This window comes from Argentina silus (genome assembly GCF_951799395.1).
Source record: "Argentina silus genome assembly, chromosome: 13".
Taxonomy (NCBI): Eukaryota; Metazoa; Chordata; class Actinopteri; order Argentiniformes; family Argentinidae; genus Argentina; species Argentina silus.
The window spans coordinates 14,621,144-14,622,613 of record NC_139667.1 but is presented as its reverse complement, the minus strand read 5'-3'; the positions used below and the strand labels follow the sequence as shown (position 1 = coordinate 14,622,613).

The 1,470-nt window shown below is 48.4% G+C and overlaps 1 protein-coding gene across 1 annotated transcript in view; it reads left to right on the top strand.

The window, feature by feature from the left end:
- Positions 1–1,007, top strand: part of LOC310814305 (E3 ubiquitin-protein ligase TRIM35-like) — a gene marked incomplete at both ends in the record, with an annotated part of 1,422 nt that extends 415 nt beyond the window's left edge. Inside the window, one exon of the mRNA XM_083683627.1 lies at positions 1–1,007. This exon is cut by the window's left edge and continues 415 nt beyond it. Coding sequence (XP_083539753.1) covers positions 1–1,007 — 1,007 coding nt within the window.
- Positions 1,008–1,470: the final 463 nt, after the last annotated feature.

The window sequence follows — 1,470 nt, the reverse complement described above, 5'->3', positions numbered from 1 at the left end:
AGACTGCATTGAAACTCTTAAAGGAGAAGCTGGAGGACTTTCAAGGGGTAAAACTCACTTGTGATAAAACAGTCAAACATATTGAGAGCCAGGCCCAGCACACAGAGAGGCAAATTAAGGAGGAGTTTGAGAAGCTTCTTCAGTTTCTACGAGATGAAGAGAGAGTCAGGGTCGCTGCACTGAGGGAGGAAGAGGAGCAGAAGAGTCAGATGATGAAGAGCATGATTGCGCGGCTTGTCAGAAAGATATCATCACTTTCAAGCACAATCAGAGCCATGGAAGAGCAGCTGCAAGCTGATAACATCTCATTCCTGCTGAACTTCAAGGCCTCCATGGACAGGGCCCAGAGCACACTGCCAGCTCCAGAGAGGGATTCAGGAGCGCTGATAGATGTGTCAAAGCACCTGGGCAACCTGCAGTTCAGAGTCTGGGAGAAGATGCAGGGAATAGTTCAATACACTCCTGTGATTCTGGACCCCAACACTGCCCACCCGGAACTCATCCTGTCTGAGGATCTGACCAGTGTGAGAAACAGTAGAGGGATACAGCAGCTTCCTGACAACCCAGAGAGGTTTAACTTGTGCTCAGTGGTCCTGGGCTCTGAGGGCTTTGACTCAGGGAAACACAGCTGGGACGTTGAGGTGGGAGAGAGTCCAGGCTATATCCTCGGTGTGATGACAGAGTTTACAGAGAGGAAGGGACTAAATGGCTTTTGGGATGGATCCTGGGGTGTTTGGTTTTCTTGTAGGGGGTTTCAAACTCGTGCTCCAGGTGGGTCATACACTGACCTCACAGTGAGACTGAAACCCCAGAGGATCAGAGTGCAGCTGGACTGGGACAGAGGAACACTGTCATTCTCTGTCCCTGACACAAACACACACCTACACACATTCACACAAACGTTTACTGAGAAAGTGTTTCCATATATCTGGAATGGATTCAAACTTCATCCTCTGAGTGTGCTACCACTTAACGTTTCTGTATCCGTGGATAGTCCCTCTGTCTGAATCAATCTCACTTACAGAATGTACTTAGACCTTTGTATCAATTGTATAACATCATTATACAAAAAAGATGACCATGCAAAAAATTATCAGGATCTCTTAGCCTACTAATGTCCTTAAAGCCAAAGTCAGCAATATTTCCAGAAATGTTTAATAATCAGATGGACCTATTGATTATGATGAATATCATTTTTAAAACCTGCTCCCGAGATCATATCACCACACCACAACTCCACTGACTACTCATCAAGCACAGAATAAACTTTCATCTCCTCCTCCTGACCTACACAGCCCTCCGTGGCCTGGCCCCATCCTACCTCGTCTCACTGCTCCAAACCCACAACCCTGCCTCCCCCCCACCGCCTCAGGCCTGCCAAAGGTCAACCTGCTGGTCCACACATCCAGAGCAAGGCTGCAAACCTGGGGGGACAGGGCCTTCTGCATCGTTGCCCCGCCTCTGGAATGC